This window comes from Eublepharis macularius, chromosome 4 (assembly GCF_028583425.1).
Source record: "Eublepharis macularius isolate TG4126 chromosome 4, MPM_Emac_v1.0, whole genome shotgun sequence".
Lineage (NCBI taxonomy): Eukaryota > Metazoa > Chordata > Lepidosauria > Squamata > Eublepharidae > Eublepharis > Eublepharis macularius.
This window is the reverse complement of record NC_072793.1, coordinates 155301906-155326444: the sequence shown is the minus strand read 5'-3', so window position 1 is coordinate 155326444 and position 24539 is coordinate 155301906. Positions and strand designations below refer to the sequence as shown.

Here is a 24539-nt window from a genome sequence, read left to right as displayed (position 1 = left end):
ACCAGCTCCCGCAGGCCCAGTACTGAGCAAGACCGCCCCAGGGAGGGCAAGGCCCCCCCGAGCTGCTGCAGCTGGCTGGAGCTGGGAGAGGGAGCGGGGCCTGGGTGTCAGACACTGAGGGAAGCTCAGCGGGGGTGGAGCCCATGACAGGAGAAAGCCAGGGATAGGCCCCTGGCCCGATCCCTCAAACCGGCCCCAGCAGGTGCCCATGGAAGAGACATGGATGCAGTCCAGAAGCGGGGGTGGGACCAAGAGGCTTCTCCAAAGCCTGCACCTCAGTGCGGGTGGGGCCGGAGGCTGGTTCCCACTCTGGCACAGGTGATTGGTTTTGCTGTGGGGGCGGGACACGGGGAGGGCCTTCCTTTAGAGGGCAGGATAAAAGGGGCTCAGGGACCCTGGCAGAAGAGGAGGAGGGAGTGTCAAGTGGGTCGCCCTGCTGCAAGGGTGGCCACTCAGTGGGAGGGAGCTGAATACAGTGGTGAGGTAACCCTGTCAGGGGCTCCCTCCCTTCTGAGGCCAAAAAGGGGGCCAGAGCCCTGACTCTTTGACGGGCTGCAGGAATGGCCCTTCAGGGACAGCTCAGCCCTGGACCCGCCAACCGGCCACATCCACTACCTGGCCGCGTCCACTGCCTGGCCAAGATGGACCCATGCCACCCTGGCCCCGCCAGCCAGCCGCTTCACAAGGTGACATTATTGGATTGGCTGCGGGCTTGCTCCTATGCTTTACTGGAGACAATTTTGGTCCCTAATGAGCTAGAATTAGCCCTGTGCAAAGTGCCAATGTGAGTAGACAATACTGGCCATGATGGACCAATAGTGTGATTCAGCAGAAGGCAGCTTCTTGTGTTCATCTTAATAACAACCCATTTTCTTCTTCCTTGACACCTCCAGAATGTCCTCTAATATTTAACTCTTAAATTTTTAAAGGCAGCCCCAAGAACAGTGCATTGGTGGTGGAAAATGCCATCAAGTCACGGCCAACTATGGCAACCCTGCTGGAGTTTTCAAGGCAAGAGACCAACAGAAATGGTTTGCCATTGCTTGCCTCTGCATAGCAACCCTAGACTTCCTTAGTGGTCTCCAATCCAACTAAAACAGGGCTGATCCTGCTTAACTTCTGAGATCTGGTGAAATCAGGCTAGCCTGGGCCATCTAGGTCAGAGTGTACCATACATTACAGTAATCTTATCTTTATGTGATCAATGTGTGGATCACAGTAGCCAAATCATGCTTTTCAAGGAAAGACTGTAGATAGCTTATCAGTTGAAGCTACTATAAAGTGCTTCATAAGGTACTCTAAGTGTCCTCCAACTGTAGGACACTATCCAGCAGCTCCTCAAGCAAACAACCTGCTCCTTCAGGGGTAGTGAAGATTGCCAACCCCATTCCAGTGAATGCTGATATGTTTGGAAGAACAGAGCCTGAGGAGTTGAGTGTTGTGAATGCTGTGACATCATTGCCACTCTGCGGTGCTCTAGGAAATCCCCCAAATCTCCATGGTAAAGAAATTAGGAAAAATTTCCTAGAAGGTCACAGATTTTAGGAAGTCATTCTCTCCCCCAGTTTTTCTCCCACTGCTCAATTGATTTATCATGGGTGAGGGTGGGTGTGGGAGTTTATCTACTGTGGGCAGGCACATGGTAAACCTAAGAGGAATGCAATGCCCTCTAGACAGGCTTACTTTCAGACATTGAGTAGCTTTGTCATTAACCATAGTACCTCAGTCTTGCCTGGACTGAGTTAAAGTTTAATGGACCTCATCTCTCCCATTATCTTCTCCAGGCAACTGTCCAGTACTTCCACAGATCCACCCAGCTCTCAGCACTCCAAATCCCTACATGATTTCTTCTAGTGGTTTCCTGTACATGTTAACTAGCACTGGGGACAAGATGGATCCCTGTGAGACTCCATAGCATAGTATACCTCGGTGCCAAGCAGCAGTCCCCTAGCACCCCTGGCACCCCCTTCTGGAATTGGTCAGCCAAGAAAGAGTGGAGCCACTGGAGCACAGTGCCTCCCCTCACTCCAAACTCAGCCAGCCTCTCTAGCAAGACACCAGAGTTGATGGTGTGAAAAGGAGAACCAACAAGGATGCACTCCCCCAACACTCTCCCAGTGCAAAATGCATTGTAAAAGAGTCACAGAAGACCTGTGCATTTTCTAGGTCAACATCTTCAAGGGGCTGGGATCACTGGCCCTTCGTAATGCAGAAAAACTTGACTGGATGGCATTGTGCAGATGTAAACTCCATGAGTTAATTGGGTTAACCCAGTATGGCCCAGTCAGTGTCTGGAGCTGAGCAGCCAGGGAAGAAGCCAGTTGTTGAGCTGCTTGATAAAATTGTATATGCTCTTGAGTAATGGCTGTAATAGGCCTGGCACCAGATGCACCTGGGAACCTTCATTTGTGGAGCTGCAGGGCAAGGGGCACAGGGCAGAAGCACCAAAGTGTCTCGGTGACCAGGTGGCTCTCTCCAGCTCCTCATGGCTATGCAGATAGCCCAGCTGACCAATCAACAGGGCTGGCTGGGTCCCTGGGGGGCAGACCCTGCCTGCAAACCAGACAAACAGGCTTCCATGTGTCTGTGGGCAGGGCTTAAAATGCAGTATGCCCGGGCCCTCCATGCAATTGCCTCCATCAGGCATCCCAGCCTCCCATACTTGGGTTAGCTCAGGGGCTAGGGTATGGCTGGTTCTGCTTTGTACTGTATTGGAATGAGTATAAGTCATGGTTGTGGATGTGATTGGGATTGGTCTAATCTTGTCACAACTTTAAGGGGCGGTCTTGGCACTGGGCACGGATCCTTTTGGGGGGAAACACAGCCTGCAGCACAGTTTCTTCATAGATGGGGATCCCCCTAAGGAATCTTGGGAGAGATGCTTGGCAGGGACAAGCCCAGCTCAGGGACTATTGGGGAATGCTCACTCCCGGGGAGCAGGGAAACCATGCAGAGGCTTATGCCCATGTGAGTCCCATTTACTGTCATCCCACAGTTCCCTCCTCAGCAGGTGATGTGGTGGTCATCAGCTGGCAGGCGGGTCAGCCGATGTGGGAAACCAGCCCTATAAGGTGCCAATGCTCCATAAGCTGTAATCAATAAAGCTGTGGCCCTCTTAAATCCAAATGGGTATCCTGTGTCTTCTGTTGTACTACACTTTCCCCTTCACCCCCAGAGCTGGCCACACAAGAGTACCAACCTTCTACAATCAGCTATTTCATTAATTTTTTTATTGAATTCCCTAAAGGATTTTTTAAAAAAACCCTTTCTGTTGACTAATGGAAGCAGAGTTTGGTATTTTTAACTGCCCTTAATTCCTGAGAGAATAAATTATTGAGTTCAATAACCCTTACAAAATGAATCTGAACAGATAGATTAAAACACCAACCCAGCAGATGCTAACTAGTGATGTTGACTAATCACGCTCAGGATACACTCCAGATTCGTAATGATACAGGTATATATTTGTTCTGGAAACTATGCTGCAGAAAAGTACACCTGGATCCCATTTTTTCCCGTTTAGTGGAAAAGGGTTTTCTTTTAAATGTAAAGATTTTCTATATCTGATTTAAAATTTATGTGCTGCCTTTTTATTGAAATCAAAGCAGGATAAACTTGTTATGATTGGTACAAATATCCACCAATTCATTACTTTGATTCATTGGGACAATATTGGGACAATAGAATGTATTTCTGAATGATAGTCACTTGAAGTAAATCATTCCAACTAGTATTGGTTTGGAGTACCATCATGTGGTTAAATGATTCTAGTGTAACATTTATTTCTATTAAGTTCAAATATACTAGGCAATTCTGTTCTCTCCATGGGGGATAATTATCTATATAATTTATAATGTGCTCATAAGATTGTTGTTTACATACATTCAGAATTCTTTTTAAAAGTATTCAAAGAATTTAAATCAAGAAATTTGGAGATGTGAGAAAAATGAGAAGCATCTCATTGAAGTACACCACATGTCAGTTAAGTATCACTTTTAGTATTTATTTCTTAACAGGCAGTATGTTTGCAGCTTGTAAAGCTCAGGGAAATATTCCAGACCAGAGTTTGGGTGTCACAGCTAAGAAAGGTCTCTCCTGGATGTCCATAAACCTGACCTCACAAGTAGAACTTCCTATACAGAACACCCAAATCAGGGCATCTACAGATCATTTTCATTTATTAGGAGGAATTGCTACCACTAACATTCTGATCGCTGCATTACACTTCCTCACAGAGATGTGACGACTGCTGATAATAGATAAGGTGGGCCATTCATGGCATAACGGCGCTGTACCTCATGAAAGGTTCAGTTATTCCCAACATCCCCTTACTGCAGAGACCATCAAGTGCAGAGATGCTCGTGGGAAGATGTTTCCGTTTTCTTCAGAGCAAAGGAAATTGCTATTAATTTCAGGAAATTATTCCACCATACCAAAACTCCATAATTTGTCCCAAATTCTGAAATGTGCAATCATAGCAATCTTAGATAAGATGTAGACCAGCTGACTTTGGTGTGAAATGGATAACCCTAAATAAATGAGGTTGATGGGAATATTAATTCAGCATCTAGAAACACAAATCAATTGGTTAAGAATTTTAGGGTTTTTATAAAATGAAAATGTTTCTCAAATAACATTTAATAAACTTTTAAATACTGAGCAATCAAATTTTTAACAAAATAAGGGAAGATCATTAAATAAATGTAAATAAAGCTATCTTATTAGATTCTCATGCAAACTTTGGTTCCACCTTTGTAAAAGTATGAAGATTTTATCAGCACATTCCCTGAAAAGGAAAACATAGCTAACTCCTCTAGATCTATCCCCAAAAGGATAGTTTAGGTGGGTAGACATATAGGTCGGCAGTAGAACAGCTGGATATGAATCCAGTTGAGTGTAAGCGTTTGAGAATCAGAGCTCCCTTCTATAATCACAGCTCTGACTCTTGAAAGCTTGCACTCTGAAAATCTTGTTGGTCTCTGAGTTAGTCTTTGAGTTGGCTTCATATCCTGTTGTTTCTCCAAAAGGAATTTAGTGGTAAATTAAACCAAAGAGAAGGGATGCACCATTTTGTACGGAGAAGTCTATACACAATCTGGAAGAAGTACAGAATTTACCTACAAGAAGGAACTCCTTGGTGGGTGGTTCCATATGAGGTGATAGACCCGAGAGCTGTTGATAACGAAAGACAATGTTTGACTTATAAAGAAATAACTAAAATAGAAGCATCTAAACTTAGAATAAAGACGCAAGAGGAACTATCACCGAACTACGATTGGTTCCAGTATAGACAGATCAGAGATTTGTATAACTCGGACTCTGTAAAGGGAGGTATACGAATAGAGAATTCGGAACTAGAGCAGACCCTTCTTAAAGAGGACAAGAAAAGGATATCCAAGGTATACCAAGTACTGTTGAAATGGTATACTGAGGATGAGACAGTTAAAACACAAATGCTGAAATGGGCTATAAATTTTAACAAAGAGATAACAATGGAGGCATGGGAATACTTGTGGAAGACTACAATGAAGACAACGACATGTACAAATATTAAAGAGAATATCTACAAAATGATCTATCGTTGGTACATGACACCAAAGAAGATTGCGCTAGGGAATTTGAACACTTCTAATAAATGCTGGAAATGTAGGAAGCATGAGGGCTCCCTCTATCATATGTGGTGGTCGTGTGAGGTAGCTAGGCAGTACTGGGGGGAAATAATAAGAGAAATGAGTGAAATTTTACAATTTCAAATAAATAAGAACCCAGAACTCCTGCTACTAAACTTGGGAATGGAGGGAATTCCAGCCCATCATAGGACGTTGATATTTTATATGACAGCAGCAGCTAGACTTTTGTATGCGCAAAAATGGAAAGTACAAGAAGTGCCAACTATTGAAGATTGGACCTACAAATTGCTGTACATGGCAGAAATGGACAAGATGACAAGAAAACTGAGAAATCTGGACTCAGGGCAGTTCAACACAGATTGGGAGAAGCTGAAACAATATCTGGAGAAGAAATGGGAGGTGGGAGGAAAACTGTGGCAGTTTGAGAACTACTGGAGTATAATAAAATGTAGAGGGGGGTGACTTTACCGGGGGGGGAAGAGATAAATGTGAATTTATAAGCAGTTAGATTAATAGATTGATATATATATAGATATATATTGGTTAATAAATAGAATATTGATAGAAAATAATTAAGGATAAGGATTAAATATACGGATGGAGTAACCAACAATATTTTCTTTCTTTGATAAGATTTGTATAATGCACCAAACTGAATGTATAGACGAGTCAAATTGATTGACTATGTGACGAGAGTTATATAGAATTACCATAAAAAGATAGCATGAGTAATACATAGAGAATAAGTCAAATTGTTTGATTTAAATGTGTAAGATTTTTATGGTTTGTGATATATAGGTTTATGATATAGAAATATAGAAATATTTAAAATTGGAAAAAGGGATAAATTGTTTATCTAAGATGGAAACAAAGACTTACAGTTTGGGTATATAATAAGAAAAGTAGTTAAGGATGTACTGCTTAGTATAATGGAGAATATGTATTTGTTTTAGATAGAGAAATTTAATAGAAGTAAGGGAAAAGGGACAAAGGGTTGGAAAACTGTTGGAAGTCAACAAAAGGGGGGGAAAGGGAGGGGGTTAGAAATGAAAAATTTGGGGAAAATTGAATGTAAATGTAAAAATAACAGATTCTAACCCAATAAAAATTTTTTCAAAAAAAAAAAACCAAACAGAAGGGAGATGTTAACATTAAATAAAGCATTTCTCTCCATTTCTGTCATTCTCTCATAAGATCCAAGCAAGACAATTGAAGAGGAATTGAAAAAGAACAATTCATCGTCATGGACAGAATTTATTCTTGTGGGGTTTTTAAGCAAGACAAAATCACCCACCGTAATTGTGTCTCTGCTCGTCCTTATCTTCCTTATGGTGCTCTCAGAAAACAGCCTCCTTCTCTATCTGATCCAAGTGGACTCTGGCCTTCGATCTCCAATGTATTTTTTTCTTAGTCAGTTGTCCTTCATGGACATCTGTCAAACTCTCTCCATTGGCCCCAAAATGACTATCGATTTTTTAATGAAGAAGAACGTTATTTCTTTGAATGGATGTTCAGCCCAGATATTTTTCACACTGATAATGGGTGAGGCAGAATGCCTCCTCCTTGCTGTAATGTCGTATGATAGGTATGTGGCTATATGCAAGCCTTTGCAGTATCCAGTGCTGATGAGGAAGAATATCTGTGTCATCTTGACAGTTGGGGTTTGGTTTGGTGCCTTTCTGCATGCCTTGGTCCCCAGTGTTTATGTGCTGCCACTGTACTATTGTGGCTCAAATGTGATTCACCATATCTACTGCGACCTCCCTTCAATGCTGAAGTTGTCTTGTTCTGATACATCTCACTTTGAAAAGACTTTGATCTTTAGTGGCATTACATTGCTGATCATCCCGTCATCTTTTATCTTATTCTCCTATGCTTGCATTCTTGCAACAGTTCTAAGTGTACGTTCAGCTGATAGGAGTCACAAAGCACTTGGCACTTGCTTGTCTCACTTGAGTGTGGTGGGACTCTTCTATGGGGCAGCCATGTTCAAGTACTTGAGACCCAGATCGTTCCAAACACCATACCAAGATGATATGGTTTCAGTGTTTTGTGCTATCGTTACTCCAACACTGAACCCACTCCTCTACAGCTTGAGGAATCGGGATGTGTTAACAGCACTAAAGAAACTGTTCAGAAAAAACACCTCATAAATAATATCTCTGAAAAACTAGTTAATGCTAACTTGAAAGTTTTCAGGCAAATGTTTTTAAAGGATGTATGAATAAGATGTTTTTTATTTCTCTTTTGGTTTTATATATATATATAAATATTCCTTCTGAGGTGTTTTGTTTGGTTGTTTCACTTTTTTGCTGGTTTCTCCATTTTGTTTGCTACTTGTCAGTTTTAATGGCATTTTAGGGTCACCCAGAAACTTTCCTTAGCAGAATTGGGATGAGAACCTCGGTCTTTCCCGGATCCTAGTCCAACTCTTTAACTGTGTCACAGTGGCACCAATTTTTTTGACATTTTTTTGACATTTTAATACAATTTATGTTATCTTAATGCAGATGTCAACTTTAATGTCAAAGTTCCTATCAGATTCTATTATTTCAGTCACAGAAAATATTATTACAGTTTTGTTTTGAGTGTTGAGAAATCATAAAAGAAAGTACGAGGGGGGGTAAGTTAAAAAATTGTATTGATTTTGGATCTGGCTTTTGGGTAGGGCACTGTTTTTGTTGTCCCAGTTTTTCTAGATTGTTATGGCCAGTTCAGAAGTTTTGGGGGGTATTTTTGTTAGGTCTCAAAAATTCAGGGCCATTATTTGTGTTTTCCCTTTCCCTATTTCTCCTTTCCCTAGATGCAACAGGAGTAAAGAGGAAGAGAGGAAAAGAGAGGAAGCTAGCCCCTGCCTTACAATTACAGCTTTGTCCCACCATCAGCATTAGAGGAGGCAGAGCCAGAAAATGGCAGGCAGGCTCCTGGACTCCCACAAGGCTTGATTGCCACAGAGGCCAAAAGTAAATATCTATCCCTAATTTCTAGCAGTAGAATAGTGCAATTTTAGTCAGATAATGTACGATATTCTAATTAGCTCTATTATATTATAGATCTTTAAACTTCTGTTCTGCTTGTTTACTGGAAACAAGAACTCTCCTGGAAAAAAATAGAAAAAAATAAGAAAAAAATTGATAATTATACTGCTTTTCTTTTTTAATTCCCAGATTCTTCACTTAGTATTGCATCAAAAATTGCCTTCCACTATGGATCACTAGACCCCCACTCACTGTGATAATTTTTTTTGAAGTAATTTTGAAGGCTGTTTTTGGCTCTCATGAGCAGGGGAAAGCTTTTGGGAGTAGGGGAGTGTTCCAAGAAAAAGGCAGAAAGCTTGAATACCAGATCCTGTATAAATAAAATCATTTTCTAAACTGACAGAACTGGTTGGGTTAAGCAATGGCTGGGCCAACTAAGCTTACTTTTCAGAAAGCTGGAATCTCTCTGTGAATTTTGAAAAAATAATCTCATTCATTCATTCACAGAATTTATTCCTTATCTTTCTGTCCCAGTCAGGGCCACCAACAAATTTTTAAAAATACATTATAAAACATAGGGTAGAAAGGAGGGATTAGTGAGGAAATGCCAAACAAAACAGATCTTTATATATTTAACTGTGCAATTTTCTTCTCAAAGGATGTTGAATTGTGGTAGTGTGAACTGACAGTAGATGAAAGGTTATAATGATTAAGGACAGTTTAGAGATGTAGAGAATTAATGGCTAATTGACATGATTAAAAATGTACTCTTTCTAATGAGAAATTAATTTAATTATGTATGCATATATAGATCAAGATAAGTAGCTGTGTTAGTCTGTCTGTAGCAGTAGAAAAAGTAGAAAAGAAGTAATTTTGTTAGTCTTATAGGTGCTACTGGACTCTTGCTCTTTTCTATGCATATATAGATATATATTTGTGATTCTGAAATTTAAAAAAATTGCAAGAGAAAAAGAGTGCTATGTTTGAACATAGCACTACCAGCTCCCTGCAATCTACTCCCTGTTCTATAATCAGTACAAGTTCCTGTTCTCACCACATCTCCTACCATATCTTCCTTCTGCTCATTAACAATTCTGATCATTATGGTACATTGGATTCAAATTGCCACCAGAAAAGATCTGACAATCTTGATTCTTCCTTTTAGCTTTTCACAAATGAATCCCTTCCCTTAAGATTAGAGTGTTACATGATTATTGTGCTGGTGGTCAAGGCTTATTTGCCTTAAATTCCTATGCATTGCAGCTCAATAGATCAGGTTCCAGCTCCTGTTTTCTCATAAATAAGATTTTATAAATGTATCAATTTAGAGAGTAAGCCTACGGAGGTTGACTCGGAAGCCATTCCTATGTAATTCAGTGGATTTACTGAAAGTGTCCTCAAAATGGCATCCTTAATCAATGGGGCATTAGAATTATCAAGATAATCTTAGTGAAGTCTGTACAGACTGTATAGACAATAAGTCTGTAGTCAAGGTAAGTAACGCCAAAAATATATTCCTTCCAATTATTAAAAAACAATGCACTATTGAAAGAGCAGGTGTACTGGTGTAGTTCACCAAGGGCCAGGGTCTGGAGTTTCAGGGCCAGTCACAAGGCAGCAAAGAGTGAACGGAGTCCAGTCCAAATGTCAGGGGTTCCAGAAAAGCCAAGAGTCAGGCCCAGTCTAAGGGTCAGAGTTCCAGAGTTTGAGTAACAGCAAGGATAGTGGAGCAGCCATAAAGTGTACTTGTTGAGTCCAGACAGTTGAGGACAACTGGGTCAATTATAGGCTGAGGGCAAACTGCAGGCTATTCTTTGTCTGATGAAGCGTCACTGAGCACAGACTGAGGCTGACTTACAACAGCAAGGCTCCAACTCAAGATAGTGAAATAAAAACTAATTGCATCAGCTGTTGAATGTGCTCTGTCCTTGTTTCTCTGGGGTAGATGCACTTTTCAGAGTTAAATAATTATCTGAGGCTGAATTTAAAAAACATTTGAATAGTTATGCTCTAGTCTTTGGCCTCTTGCTTTAGAAACTTGAAAGAAAAGATCTTGCTGGAGAGTTTAAATCATTGCCTAATGTTCAGTCCTTCCTACTAATAGCAAATAAGACGTACTATATTTTCCCCCTCTTGCCTGCACTGTTTACTCTCACCATCCTCACTCATCTCTGAAGTGGCACATGTTCCCCCCTCAGTGTTGGGGCCTGCATCTGCCCATTCATTTTGGACTGAAAGGGGTCAAAAACTATGAAAATTTCACCACCACTCCAGACATTTTAGTAATTGTGGGAGTGGATGGGGAAGCGAAATCCTGGATGTAGAGCTGTGATTAAAAAATAAAACTGAATGTACTGTAAAAGAAGTAAGAATGTGTATGGCATTTAAAAGGAAAAAGACAGAAAAACCTTAAAAATGCTGACAAAAAGCATATCAAACACTAAGATAAAAACGGCCTTAAGTGCTGAACAATAGCGAAGAAAGTAATAAGAAAAATTTCCCCTCCCCCGGGGCGGGGTGGGGGGCGTCGGGGGGAGCGGCGCAGCCGCGACCCCCGGGGGCCCCCGGCCCGCCGGAGGCGGGGCGGGGGGCGTCGGGGGGGAGCGGCGCAGCCGCGACCCCCGGGGGCCCCCGGCCCGCCGGAGGCGGGGCGGGGGGCGTCGGGGGGAGCGGCGCAGCCGCGACCCCCGGGGGCCCCCGGCCCGCCGGAGGCGGGGCGGGGGGCGTCGGGGGGCGCGGCGCAGCCGCGACCCCCGGGGGCCCCCGGCCCGCCGGAGGCGGGGCGGGGGGCGTCGGGGGGAGCGGCGCAGCCGCGACCCCCGGGGGCCCCCGGCCCGCCGGAGGCGGGGCGGGGGGCGTCGGGGGGAGCGGCGCAGCCGCGACCCCCGGGGGCCCCCGGCCCGCCGGAGGCGGGGCGGGGGGCGTCGGGGGGAGCGGCGCAGCCGCGACCCCCGGGGGCCCTCGGCCCGCCGGAGGCGGGGCGGGGGGGCGTCGGGGGGAGCGGCGCAGCCGCGACCCCCGGGGGCCCCCGGCCCGCCGGAGGCGGGGCGGGGGGCGTCGGGGGGAGCGGCGCAGCCGCGACCCCCGGGGGCCCCCGGCCCGCCGGAGGCGGGGCGGGGGGCGTCGGGGGGAGCGGCGCAGCCGCGACCCCCGGGGGCCCGGCTGTCTTTGTCTTTGTCTTTGTCTTTGTCTTTGTCTTTGTCTTTGTCTTTGTCTTTGTCTTTGTCTTTGTCTTTGTCTTTGTCTTTGTCTTTGTCTTTGTCTTTGTCGTCGTTGTCTTCGTCTTCGTCTTCGTCTTCGTCTTCGTCTTCGTCTTCGTCTTCGTCTTCGTCTTCGTCTTCGTCTTCGTCTTCGTCTTCGTCTTCGTCTTCGTCTTCGGGTGGGGGTGGGGGTGGGGGTGGGGGTGGGGGTGGGGGTGGGGGTGGGGGTGGGGGTGGGGGTGGGGGTGGGGGTGGGGGTGGGGGTGGGGGTGTTTTATTTTTGGCAACCTCTTCTACATGCAAAACTTGTTTGGTACAAAGTTGTAATGTTATAAAATGGTAAAAATTTCATAAAATTGTAATTTTACTAACAATCCAACTCAAATAAGTTTGTAGATAATTCAAACAGTATTGCTTCTATAATCATATTAGGCATAAATATTAAATATAACTTTTAAACATTAAGTAAAAAGTATTACTACCTTTACTTAAGGTAGAGATGGGTTGAAGGTTTTATCTTAAATCCTGAGCAGCTTGAAACCGTCAAGTGAGAACTGAAAACACGTTTCTCTGTTTTAGAGAAACTGCTTTTCAGTACAAAATAAACAGGATGTATGTTTTTGTTGCACTCTCCCAACCAGGAGACAGACTCCTCCTAAGAGTTTAATGGCTTCTTTCATTAACAAACGCTAGTCGTTTTCATTACGTGAGGTATCAAAATATAAATGTTTATTTAAATAAAACATAGAAAAATAGAACAGATGAACACAACAAGAATTAAGTTTCCTAACATTTCTTAATGAAATCTAACTCAGTCAGATTACCGATGAAATGCATTCAAGTTACCGTAGCACATATTACAAGGGTAAGTTTCCTGCCTAGATCTTCATGAGATTTCTTTTGGCCAAAACCCTGATCTGCTCTTTGGATTACCATTTTTATATATTATGCAGAAATCTAAGATCTTTTCATATGATAACAAAGGTAATTATCAAACCAATCATAATTTAATTCTTTTTTACTATTTCCAATCATGTGACATTCTACCTAGCCAAAAGTACCACTATGCCCAGCTGCAAGATAAGAGATATGGATAGTAAAAATGACAAGAAAAGTTACATGACCAGATCATCCTTGGTCTCTGCTAACAATTACAGAACATGTGTCTGATACTGTTCACTATTTTTAATTGGCTGTCAAAGATAAAGCACCAGTTATACACCATACTAGAAAAAGAACTACAGTGATGTTCATACAGTGTTATTTAGCATGCATATGTTTCACTAAGTATGTGTTCTAAACCATAATCAGCAGTCTACTCGTTTGAATCCCACTACTGACATGAGCTCAGTAGGTGGCCTTGGGTCAGCCACTCTTCTCAGCCCCAGCTCCATTGTGGGGATAAGAATAACACTAACTTGTTCACTGCTCTGGGTGAGGCACTAATATGTGTAGAAGAGCGGTATATAAGCACAGTTATTATTATTATTTATATTTCCATGACACCATCCCTTGACCTGTGAAATTAAGTATTTTGATAAATATGAAAGTGATACAAAATATAAATGCATTGCATAATGTGTAAGTGTACATATACAAACTTTCAAAATTGTACTGGATAATACCGCAAAGCATGATTACTGAGAAAGCTGCTTTCACTGCTTTCAGTGTGGAGAGCTGCTTGTAGATCAAAACAACCTGGCGAGCTGTCTTCATGCAGAGTGCACTTGATTCTCTTGGCTTTCAATTCTGCTTTCGTTCAGCATGGGTAAATCAATGTGTCAGCAGTAAACATTTGTATCACTCCTCTCTGAATGACCTTTTAAATTTTACTGCCTATCGTGTCAAAGCAATTAAAATTAACAATACAGTTACTAAGCTGCTAAGATCAATTAATGGCTCTTAGGCTTTATCAAGTGATCTAGTGACATCTTCAAAACCCACTGGTAACAGACTATACATACTTCTCTTCTATCCACAATATATACACAAGGATTGATTACATATTCTTATCTTCTAAATTGCATATTTAAATGACATATTCTTATCTCCTAAATTAATTAGTCAAACTCTTACATCAAGGATTGGTGACAAGTTGTGGACAGACTATGTTTGGACAGAATGTACACTGAGAATAAATGACATCAAACAAATTGGAAACTAAATAAATCACTTTTATTTAACAATACATTTCTTCTGAAGTCTCTTTAGAATTTAAACAATAGAAGCAAACTATGTGGCATTCCTCAAATCCACGAGTAGGATGCTATGGAAGTGGTACATAGAGGGAAATTAATCTCCGTTGCCTCCTGTCATGAAGAGCAAAAAGAAAACATTAGAAATGAAATGATATCTAGAATAAGAAAACTAGAAGATGAACACAAAAAAGGCCACCCAATCTATAAACTTGCTTGCATGAAAATTAGAGAAAAAAACCTCCTCACATTCTATACAAGCTATTAAAGGCACCCAGGAAAAACTCAAACTAATTCTGTAAAATTAGACGGTGTATTTGCTGAATACTACCAAACCATTTGTACATCAGACAATCCTGACACTAATCATATTTTAAATTATTTATCATCACAGGAAATTTGGAAAAAACCTCATAAGAACATAAACAATATCTGGACCAGCCAGTCACAACAGAAGATGTTACAGTCACTATCAAATCCTTGAAAAAAATAACAAAGCTTCAGACAGGGATGGATTCCCTGTCAAATTTTTACAAAAAAAATACATTCACCTTCTTTCAACTCCACTAACTGCCACATGCAACTCTGTTATGTTAGGAGGTAGCATCCCTCTATCTTGGTCAGAGGCTGAAATAGTAGTTACTCCAAAAAAGGACAACCATATTACAAATACTAAATCTTCTCAACCAATACCCTTACTGAATCAAGACCAAAAGATCTTTACAAGCATATTTGCCAAAACATTGTCTAAATTTAAATAACCAACTGCTTTCACCTTGACCAGACAATACACGTAACACTTTAACTATAATTAATTTCTGTGAAGCATACAAAACCCCTGCATTACTTCTGGCCTTTGATATAGAGAAGGCATTTGATTAAGTGGAAATACCATATCTAAAACTTTTACTTCAAAAATGGGTTTTGGCGACCAATTCTAAAATGCCATTAATGCTCTTTATCTTTCTCCAAAAGCTACAGTTAGGACTAACAATGGACAGTCGATAGATATCCATATAGCAAGGGGAACTAGACAAGGCTGTCCCCTTTCCCCATTTCTGTTTGCCATAACTATAGACAGGGCCAGTGCTACCATTAGACCAACTAGGCAGCCGCCTTAGGCACAGACCTCAAGAGGGGCATAATTTTATACAGATTACTTTCTTGAAAAAAATGCAACTGAGAAAACCTATTGAGCACCCCCTAAATGGTCCTGTCCACAGACATCAAGCAGCTCAAAAGCTCACTGTAACTTTTTTATTTATTTATTTATTTATTTGATGTATACCCTGCCCTCCCCACAGATGGGCTAAGGGTGGCTAACAACATTTAAAAATACATTAAAATCACAGAAACATAAAATCAATAATATTTTTTTAAAAAATGATTAAAATAGTCCAGGAGCAGGCTATTTAAACAAATAGTGGGAGTCCGTATGCAGGCATGGCAGATGGCTGAGGGCAGCTCCGGAAGAAATGGAGGTCTTAGATGGAAGAAGAAGGACACTCGCTGGCACTCAGCCAAAGGCCCAGCAGAACATCTCCATTTTACAAGCCCTGCAAAACTGTAACAGGTCCCACAGGGCCCAGATCTCCAGTGGGAGAGCATTCCACTAGGCCAGGGCCAGGGCAGAAAAAGCCCTCACCCTGGTTGAGGCCAGATGGATGTCCTTTGGGCAAGGAACCACCAGGAGTTGCTTGTCTGCAGAGCGCAACACCCTGCAGGTGATGTAATGGAAGAGGCGGTCCCGCAGGTATGGAGGTCCCAGTCCATGAAGGGCTTTAAATACCAAGGTTAACACCTTGAACCAGATCTGGAACTCCACTGGAAGCCAGTGCAGCTGGCACAGCATATGATGAATGTGCGCTTGGATGGGCGTTCCGGTAAGGAAAAAATTGGTGGGGACCTTCCTCTAACTCCTCTCTAACAACCCCCCAAGGTTCAGACCGATTGGATTTTGGGGGGCCATAACATGGCCAGGTCCCCCTATCCTCGCATAAGAAAGGGAAGGTGAGCATATTGTTAGCTTGCTGCTGCTCATCTTCTTCTTCATTATTTCCTATGGGGAAAAATGAAGAGGCAGGCTTCCTTTACCAGGGGTGGCATTTTGCATGCAAAATGCCCCCCAACCCTCTGGGGTCCTTCTCCCACCCTTCCTCCCACCCCCCACCAAGGCTCAGCCTGCTCCCACTTGGGGGGGCATTTCATGGCCTCCCCGAGTAGGTGTTCTTTTCTCTACTACTTACAGCTGGGGGAGGCTTGTCTTGCCAGGAGTGGCATTTTGCATGCAGCAGTATCTTACACAAAAATAACACAACTCACTTAACATCAGAGAATCACAAAAACACAATTCCTGTCAAAAACACTTTATTTCTTGAACAGCTTTAGGTTACACAGTAGAAGGGCACAACAGGGCATGATAGCAGTGTACTACACAAAATAATACAACCCACTTCAACGTTTTTGACAGCAATTGTGTTTGGGTGATTCTCTGATGTGAAGTGAGTTGTGTTATTTTTGTGTAGTACACTGCTTTCATGCCCTGTTGTGCCTTCCTACTGTGTAACCTAAAGCAGTTAAAGAAATAAAGTGCTTTTGACAGCAATTTTTTGGGGGTGATTCTTTAATGTGAAGTGAGTTGTGTTATTTTTGCGTAAGATACTGCTGCCATGCCCTTTGGTGTGCCCCCCTGCTGTGTAACCTAAAGCTGTTCAAGAAATAAAGTGTTTTTGACAGGAATTGTGTTTTTGTGATTCTCTGATGTTAAGTGAGTTGTGTTATTTTTGTGAGGTGGAATGCTGGAATGCCCTTTGGTGTGCCCCCCTGCTGTGTAACCTAAAGCTGTTCAAGAAATAAAGCGTTTTTGACAGGAATTGTGCTTTGTGATTCTCTGATGTTAAGTGAGTTGTGTTATTTTTCTGTGTGGGGGAGTGCTGGTGTAATGTGTCATAATGCTTTGCCTACTTGTACTTTGAAAGGGAGAAAATAATTTTTTAAAAACTGTATTTTGTGTTGTTTGTGTTTTATTCTTTGTTGTGCAGTTGGTTCCCATCATAGGGAACAATGGGGCTGGCTGGCCAGCCATCTCCGTAGGTGGTGGGGGAATTTGAGGGAGGGTGTCTGTGGTTCAGGTGCTCTTTCACAGGGACCAGCTGGCACTCAGAAGTGTGCCCACCATTGTGGCACCCCTGAGCTGTGCAGAATTGCCCAGGGAAAGAGAGTTTAGAAGTTCCCAGCATAGGGAACAAAGGGAGAGGGCTGGCCTTTGCCAGCCTGTTCCTGGGGTTATGGGTGTGGGGCTGCTGGGGGTGGATTTGGGTCTGTGAGGGGCTAATGTGGGGATTTGGGTCTGTGTGTGGCAGCTGGGGGGAATTGGGTTTGTGTGGGGCTGTAGGGGTGGACTTTGGGGGCTGAGAGCACCTACTTGGGGAGGCCATGAAATGCCCCCCAAGAGGGAGCAGGCTGAGCCTTGGTGGGGGGTGGGAGTAGAGGTGGGAGAAGGGCCCCTGAGGGTTGGGGGGCATTTTGCATGAAAAATGCCACCCCTGGCAAGACAAGCCTCCCCCAGCTGTAAATAGTAGAGAAAAGAGCATCTACTTGGGGAGGCCATAAAATGCCCCCCCAAGTGGGAGCAGGCTGTGCCTTGGTGGGGGGTGGGAGGAAAGGTAGGAGAAGGGCCCCTGAGGGTTGGGGGGCATTTTGCCCCTGGCAAGACAAGCCTCCCCCAGCTGTAAGTAGTAGAGAAAAGAGCACCTACTTGGGGAGGCCATGAAATTCCCCCCCCCAAGTGGGAGCAGGCTGTGCCTTGGTGCGGGGTGGGAGGAAAGCTGGGAGAAGGGCCCCTGAGGGCTGGGGGGCATTTTGCATGCAAAATTCCACCCCTGGCAAAGGAAGCCTGCCTCTTCATTTTTTCCCCATAGGAAATAATGAAGAAGATGAGCAGCAGCAAGCTAACAATATGCTCACCTTCCCTTTCTTATGCGAGGATAGGGGGACCTGGCCATGTTATGGCCCCCCAAAATCCAATCAGTCTGAACCTTGGGGGGTTGTTAGAGAGGAGTTAGAGGAAGGTCCCCACCAATTTTGGCTTGATTCGGTGGGAAAATGCCTCCCCCAGGCGTCCGGGAAGACGGAGGCATTTTCCCTTTGAAAAACCCGAAACAACCCGAAACGTTTTGGGTTATTTTGTTTTGGATAACCCGAAACGTTTCGGGTTTCCCAAAATGTTTCGGATAACCCGAAACAACCCAAAGCAAGTTTGTTTCGGGTTTCTTTCGGGTTTCAGAAACCCGAATTGCACACCCCTAGTTGTTACATTTCACACTCCCGGAGCCCAGCCTCCCCCCCCCCCAAGTTCATACAGCAAAACTTCTCAGAGGTGCGCTGAGTTGGCCAAGGTCGAAACAGCAGATAAGACAGGATCCTTTCCCATGGAATCAGCTCCTTGCAGGTGTTGCCTGGAGGGAAAGAAGTCTAAACACTACATGATTAAATATGGCGTTACTTAGGTTAAAACAGTTTCTGACAATATGATTGGTTGAGGACTGAGAGGGTGGGTGGAGTGAATGCAGTTTGAGACGGAGAGTAGAGAGAAAATTTTTATTAAGAAGAAAGCAGGCTAGCTGTGTGCTGCCTGAATATGTTGAAGTGTTTATGAGAGAAATATAACCTGTGTGGAACCTGAACTGAGCATGTTTGTGAAAGGACACTCAGTCAGGGAAAGAGAGGCCAGCTGTGTGAATGAGAGTAAATGAAGTAACTTTAAGAACCGAGAACTACGTTTATGAAACCGATACGCTTCTTGAATAAATAAAAGTTTTTTTTGTTTTGCTATATCCCAGTGTAGCTGTCATTGCTATATCCCATTCCTATCTTCAGGGCCACATAGAACCACGAAGGAGCCTGACGCTTAGGAACGTTACCAAAGGGAAAATTTAAATAAAATATCTTGGAATAAAATATTCCAGGTGGCAGCAGACTACCCAGAGGGTTAAGGGATAGGTTAAAAGAAAAATCTACCCTAAAGAAAGTAAAGGTCATAACACCATCCATCAGCAGATAGAGCTGAGTGTCATCCGCATACCAGTGACAATCTAGCCCAAAGCTGCAGGCTAACGGGGCAAGGGGGCACATATAGATGTTAAATAGCATCGGGGAAAGAATTGTCCCCTGAGGGATGCCACATACCAAAGAATGGTAAGCAGACATCTGTTCCCTGAGTGCCACCTTCTGTCCTAGATTGTGAAGGAAGGAGTTCAGCCATTGCAGGGCTGTTCCACAAATCCCCACATCAGCAAGGCAATGGGTCAGAAGATTATGATTGACCATGTCAAATGCTGCTGTAAGATCTAAAAGTATCAGCAGTGCTGACCCACTCTGGTCCAGGTGTCGCTGCAGATGATCTGTGAGGGCAACCAGAGCCGTCTCTGTACCATGGCCAGGCCTGAAGCTGGACTGGAATGGATCCAGGATACAGGCATCACCCAGGTATACCTGCAGCTGTTCCGCTACCGCCCTCTCAATTACCTTACCCTAGAATGGAATATTCGAAACTGGGCGATAATTGGCTGGATCAGCAGGATCCAGTGATGGTTTCTTTAATAAGGACCGCACCACTGCCTCTTTCAGTGAGTATGGAAAAAAACCAGAATTCAGAGAAAGATTAATGATGTCAGCTAATGGTGCCCAAATCCCATCACCACCACTTTTCACCAGCCATGATGGGCATGGGTCCAGTGAGCTTGTGGTAGGTTTCACAGCATGCAGGACCCTGCCCACCTCCTCCTGGGACAGTGGCCTGAATTGATCTAATATCAACCCTGAGGACGACCAAGGGGCCTCCAGTACACACACTGCATCAACTGTGGTGGACAGATCCCGGCGGAGTGACAAGATATTATCCGCAAAATAGTCTCCAAAAGCCTCACAGCTTATTACTGAATTTATATTTTTATTTGTCCCATGTGTGAGGGACGTTAAAGATCAAATCACTCTGGAAAGTTGTGCTGGGCGAGAACTAGTGGACGCAGTGGAAGCTGCATAGTAGTCTCTCTTTGCAGCTTTCAGTGCCATCTCATAGGCCTTCATAAACGTCCTATAAGATGTTCTTGTCACTTCATCATGGAGTCACCGCCACATTCGCTCTAGCCGTCTCAGCTCCCATTTGATTTGTCGTAGCTCATCAGTATACCAAGGAGCTACTCTAGTTTGGGGGCAGAGAGAGCGATCTCATCAATAGCTTCAGAGAAACGGGCATTCCAGTCCTCTATCAGCTCATCCAATGATCCACCAGGGGGCATCGGATCCTGCAGAGCATTCTGCAATTCAATTGGATCCATTTGACTCCACAGGCGAGCATATATCAGCTCATCGCCCAAGCAGGAGGGGGTCATGGTGCCCAGACAAGCCCTCAGGATGACGTGGTCTGACCATGGCACTGCTATAGCTTCATCCAGATCCACCTGTATCCCGAACCCAAATATCAAATCCTGTGTGTGTCCTCCTCGATGTGCGGGCATTGATACAAACTGGGAGAGTCCTAATGCTGCCATGAAGGCTATCATGTCCATGGCCTGTGAGGAGGTAGCATCATCGGCATGGACACTGATGTCCCCTAAGAACAGAAGCCTGGGGTACTCCAAGGCCCAGCCAGCCACCGCCTCTAACAGGCCAGGCACAGTATCTGCTGGTGCGCTGGGCGATCGGTACACTAGACAGATGGCTATACTCTCCTCGGCATCCCACACCAGGCCCACACAATCAATGCCAGCAATCTTTGGCAAGGGGAGCAGCCTGATGGAGAAAGACTCTCGAATGAGCACCACTACCTCAACAAGACATTTCCCAATATGTAAAACAAATATGAGAAACCTGTACCATAAATGTGTTGGAATATATGTGTGTTGCAAGGTCTGAGATTCAGTCATTATGGGGTTAATGTGTTTACCTACCATGCTATTGTTTAGATTGACCTGGAAGGGGAACCTGGCTCAAAGCCAATAATCTGCAAGCCCGGGAAACTTGAGAGTGTTTGTAAACTGTTATTGGTCAACAGGTCAGGTGATTTTCTTTCAGGGTCAAGAAGACAGAGGAAGAAGAAGATTCTCCATTCAGTTATCCCAGCTCCTTGTTTGTAACCAGTAGTGAGAATGTAGCTCCAGGCATTTGTTATTTTGTAGGCAATCCTGTTAACCTTTCTTCCTTTAGAAGTAAATGATTTTAAAAGCTAAACTCGTGTGCTGACTCTCTATTGATTCAAGATCCATTGCACCTCTGAAGAAAAGCTATTTTTTAACCTTTTCCCCAAACAAAGTAGACCAGTTGAAGTAATTATTAAGGTGAAAAAGATGCTAGCGATTCGTGTATATTGTTCTTTGAATAACAGCAGTATGGTATGGCTTTGGATAGGCAATATGAGATCATTAACTCTAAAAAAGGCAAACCTTATGAGTTATATCATCCTGCTTTCAGATAATACTGCCAGTCATTGCTGCATCTCAAAATAGTCTAGGAGACTCAAAGTTATCTCAGAAGTCTCAGTCAACTTGAGAGGAACAATCCTTACTGAAACTACTCCTTTTTAGCTCTCCAGAGAGCCAGCTAAAAAGAAGAAAACAAATTAAGTAACTGCAGACAAAAGTATCTCCTTTTCAAGTACAATATAATTCTCTCTCTCATTGTCTCACAGCAAACATGAGAAGGGGGTGGGAGTAGAAGACACTCTGTTATGCCAGCCAGGAAAAAGGTGGGGAAATAGCTTCCAATGCTACAAAAAGAAACTTTTCAGCAACTTGAGGAAGCCAAGCAAGAAGTGAGAAGGAAAACAAAAGGGAAAAGGTGGGAAACTGCCTCCAGAGCGAAGAAAAAAACCCACTTCATAGAGCAAACTGTATCCCAGCAACACCAAGAGAAGAGGCAGAGTGGAAAACACTAAAATCTTCACAGCTATTCTGCTGTGTTTGGAAAGAAATGGGCAGAAAGTCAGCTTCATGGCTGCAATAAAAGGGAGGAAAGTAGGGAAATTCTGCTGTAGCAATGCGCAGAGCATACTTGCTGCAGAGGAACAAGTGCAGGGAAAAATACCTCTGCACTAGAACCTACAACTATATAGTCAAGCTTTTAAGGTTTCCTCAAAATCTGAAAATCCTTTAAAGAGTTATGATGACCTCGTCCAATCCTTAAGGCCACTTTTGGTAGGTGCTCGAGAGGGAAAACTGGTCAAGACCAATTTGTCATCTAAACCTTGGTTTGATCAAAGCTGTATTTGTGCTAAAAATGCTTTAATCTATGCCTATAAGTTAGCACTGAGAGCTCATGAAAAGACCAAACAAGATGCATATCGTTCTCTTTCATTTTAAAAAAAGAAATATAAATCACTGGTTGCCCGCTGTAAGAAAGAACATACCAGAAAACTGTGGGCCAATATAATTGAAGCAGCTACGAGCAAAAACTCAGTGGTGTTCTGGAAACTAGTGTCAAACCGCGCCTCCACAGCCACCTCCCCCTTGGCTTCCTCTATCCCCCCAGATAAATGGACTTCTTTTTTCCAAAAAATGTATGATGATCCTATTCAACCCCCTCCTTCCCTAACAATAGAAAATCTGGCCAAATGCCCCCCAGTTCATGCCGAAGAGGTAAAAGCTTATATTAGCCAGTTAAAGAATACAAAAGACCCTGGGCTTGATGGAATATCTCCAGAATTAATAAAAACAAATAAGGACTGGTGGGCAACTTTCCTAGCCTCTCTATTTACTTATATTGATGAAAGTGGCTACATCCCCAATGATTGGGGAATGGCTATAGTAGTCCCCTTCCATAAGGAGGGAAAGAAGGAGGATCCATCCAATTATAGACCAATCAGTTTACTAAGCATTGTAAGCAAGTTGTCTACAAAACATCTGCTGGAGAAATTTTTAGACTGGCTAGAACAGGACGATATAATTGCTGATGAGCAAGCTGGGTTTAGAGCTGGCAAGTCAACAATAGATCACTGCCTAGTAATGCAACAACTTGTAGAGAAATACGCTACAGGAGACCAAGCATCACTTTACTGGGCATTTGTTGATTTAAAAGCAGCTTTTGACACAGTCTCTAGAAATAGACTTTGGAGGAAACTGCAGGCCTCCTCTATTGATAGGCGACTGCTGTTCCTTTTGGGGGCTATGCACAAGCAAACTGCCCTGAGTAAGGTGCAGCCGAATTGGGCATTTGACTGACCCCATTCAAACTTACAGGCAGGTTTGCCTTCTAGCCCCCTTTCTGTTTATCTTCTACATCAACAATTTGGTAAACCTTTTGAATGCCCCTGGATTGCACCCTACCAAATTAGCAAATAGGCACATTCACGTACTGCTCTATGCAGATGATGCTGTATTACTTTCTAGGACCCCCATAGGGCTGAAACGAGCTCTAAAAAAATTCTCCCAATTCTGTGATACTGAACACCTAACTAATTACCAAAAAACTAAGATCCTGGCTTTTGGTAAAAATCCAAAGATCAGACAATGGGAGCTTCAGGGGCATCAGTTAGAACAACTTACCAGCTTCAAATATTAGGGTGTAGTTTTGCAAGCCTCGGGTACCAAAACAACACATAGCAGCTTCATTGCTGATGTGGGAGAAAAAACAGCACATGGTATACTGAAATTCTATCGATCACAAGGGGGGCAGTATGTACCAGCTGCACTCAGATTGTTTAAAGCCAAACCATTGGCCCAATTAGTATACGGATCATTCTTGGGGCTGCCATCCTCCTCTTTCTCTCAACTTGAGAGAGTGCACTCCAAATTCCTTAGAGCTCTATTACAAGTGTCCAAATGCATGCCTAACTCATGGGTTAGACTGGAAACAGGAATGTTAAGGGTAGAGGCCAGAATCACCATCCTTTCAATTTTCAAAAGGCTGTCAGGACGTCTAAACCCGCAACGTCTGCTCCCTCTGTTATTCCAAGACAAATTTCAATCTAATTGGCAAAAGGCAACGCTGAAATCCCTGGGAAAATTGGGTCTTTCCCCTCAAAGTTTGCTAGTCATGGGGTTAGACCAAGCAAAATCACTCATTAAGCAGAGAGTAACAGACATTGAAAGACAAACAGATTTACTTAGAGCGCCAGGTTTTATTTCTTCAGATACTACTAAATATATTGCCTCTCCTGCAGCCTATTTTTACTTTCTTGAATCCAGTAACTCCAGAAAGGCATTTGCTTTAGCTAGAAGTTCAACTCTACCCCCTGCCATTCTGGAAGGAAAGTTTAAAGCTGTCCATTACTCTCTTAGGCTTTTCTCCTATCCCCTAAGAGAAATTGACTCAATGGAGCACATCTTCTTCAACTGCCCAAGTCATAGTAAAATTAGAGCGGAAACCATCAGTCCATTAGTAGAAAGATTCTCTGGAAGTTCAAATAAAATCAAACTTGATTTTTTTTTTGTCTGATTGGAATCACTAGACACTATGTCAAGTAGCAAGATTCTGTGTCCAGGTCTACAAGCACCATAAATCACATAAGGCAGCTTAAACAACTAATTTATGATGATCTTA

At 43.3% G+C, this 24539-nt stretch overlaps 1 protein-coding gene across 1 annotated transcript; it reads left to right on the top strand.

Moving 5' to 3' along the window:
• Positions 1 to 560: 560 nt before the first annotated feature.
• Positions 561 to 7783, top strand: LOC129327686 (olfactory receptor 2Z1-like). The gene is made up of 4 exons (XM_054976440.1): positions 561 to 784; positions 1320 to 1501; positions 1785 to 1901; positions 6825 to 7783. Exons 1-4 carry the CDS (start codon positions 561 to 563, stop codon positions 7781 to 7783), a joined length of 1482 nt encoding a protein of 493 aa, XP_054832415.1.
• Positions 7784 to 24539: the final 16756 nt, after the last annotated feature.